Source organism: Dermacentor silvarum, chromosome 8 (assembly GCF_013339745.2).
Source record: "Dermacentor silvarum isolate Dsil-2018 chromosome 8, BIME_Dsil_1.4, whole genome shotgun sequence".
NCBI classification, from domain to species: Eukaryota; Metazoa; Arthropoda; class Arachnida; order Ixodida; family Ixodidae; genus Dermacentor; species Dermacentor silvarum.
Genome location: NC_051161.1, coordinates 147,730,003 through 147,731,892, shown reverse-complemented (window position 1 = coordinate 147,731,892; position 1,890 = coordinate 147,730,003). Strand labels below are relative to the sequence as shown.

Genomic DNA, 1,890 nt, shown 5'->3' with positions numbered 1-1,890 from the left:
TGGCTCTACTTGTGCAAGGGGTTGTGCTGTGTCACTTATTAGTGTGGCTTCAGGTGGGTGTGCTTCTGCTTGCATGTCCATTTCCTCGGTAGGCTCTAGTGATTGTGAAGCTAGTGTTGACGTTCGAATTGGTCTGCGAGTTTGAAGTAGGGCGTTCTTATAATCCCTGGCTACTTTCTGAGCTCGTGACTGAACTTTAGATGCATAGGTGAGGAAAGGGAAAGTGCCGGATGACTGACTCACGTTTTGCTAGATTGTGGGTTGCTCGTGTTGTTGGCCTCGGGCACGGCCTCGGGTCTGGCTGTGATCCGGAGACTGGTTGCGTCCTCCGGGCCTGCTGCGGTCCCCGGACTGGACGCGGCTCCCGGACTTGCTGTAGTTCCCAGACTGGCTGGGGACCCCGAACTGGCCGTGGCCCCTGGATCGGCTGCGGCCCCTGGATTGCCTGCGGCCCCTGGATGGACAGCGGCCCCTGGATGGACAGCGGCCCCGCGACTGTTGACGGCTTCTGTCTGTCGATATGTTGTCGGAGTTGCGTTTTGGGCTTGCGCTTCGGCTTGCGATGGTGACTGTATTCGTTTGTTTGTCGTCCTCACGTTGTTGTAAACGCTTCAGGTAGGCCGCTTCTCTGATCGCTTTATCAGCTGCTTTTCGCACTTCACAAGTCGGGTCATCGGCCTTGTGGTCCTTGCCACAATTAGGGCAGCCAGGTTTGCAGTCATGATCATCTACAGGATCCCCGACCGTTTTTCCACATGTTCTGCAGCTTGGTTTTCCACTGTCACGGCAGACGTCTGATATGTGGCCTATAGCAAAGCATGTTGAGCAAAATTGCGCCTTGGGTCGGTGAGGGACGCAGCTGTATACACCTCCGCCGAAGATGACCTGGCGTGGTACATGCGAGCCCTTGAAAGTTATTATTGCAGTGGATGTTTTACCCATCATACGAGCCGCAATAATTTCAAAATTGGGGGCTCGGAGTTCTCGCATCAGTTCTTCGGTTGGGGTGTTCAATTCCACGTTGTGAATTACTCCTCTGCACGAGTTGTGGGGCGATGCGATATAGATGTGGAATGGGTAAGTTTTGCCATTAAGGGTGGTTTCGTTAATACGCTGGAGCTTTTCCGTCGCCGAAGGGTCATCACTGCTTATTATAGCCAAGTTCTTTTCATTTTTGATGTCTACTGTAGCGGCGCGAGCCTCTGCAGCGGTAAGGGCCGCTGAGACGCTCAGCGCGTCGTGAAGCGTTCGTGGGCTCCATTGAGGTAGGAAAAGGCCAGTTGGCGGACGCAAAATAAGCGTTGCAACGTGCTGCGTACCTTGGGAACGTTTTGATGCTCGGGTAGTCCATCCATCAGCGTCGGTGACAAATTTTGGAGCCATTGATGCCTGCAGGAGTCCGGGCCTTTGGCTTACTTGATGGAAGGCGTACACTCCCAGCGTTTAGGGCTAGCTGGGCGCCCTGCCAGGTCCGTGACAAAAACACTGAAACTCACAATATGTTGGTCCGATCAGAACAGAAATTGGCCAGGAGGTTCGGATAACGTACTAGACGAGCTGACTTGTGTCTGAGAGCTGGACCTTGTTGAATAATTTGGCATTCAGGTCTTTCCTCCGGAGCGATGCGAAGGCACGTATACTTGGACAGAAGCGACGAGAGCGCCCCCCGCGTCGCAGCGAGAAAGCGGCGCCGGCATCGAGGCACCCTATGCTGGGTTAAAGCCCCTTGATCTACATCAAGGGACTTCATGCTGGGTGCGACTTCCGCGCCATCTATTAGCGGTACGAGAAAGCAACTGCCCTCCCGCCCTTCCTCGCACGAGTCACCTTCACCCCCTCGCCTTCGCTGAAGAACTAAAGAACCGCCGCTCAGCTTCTATACTGAACCTG

The 1,890-nt window shown here is 54.4% G+C and overlaps 1 protein-coding gene across 1 annotated transcript in view; it reads right to left on the bottom strand.

Annotated features, from left to right (window-relative positions):
• Window positions 1-249: 249 nt before the first annotated feature.
• The window catches only part of LOC119462482 (activated Cdc42 kinase Ack), an 11,613-nt gene continuing 9,972 nt past the window's right edge, over window positions 250-1,890 (bottom strand). The window contains exon 2 of the mRNA XM_049673001.1: window positions 250-687. Within this exon, the coding sequence (XP_049528958.1) occupies window positions 250-687 (438 nt within the window). The remainder of the gene's footprint in view (window positions 688-1,890) is intronic.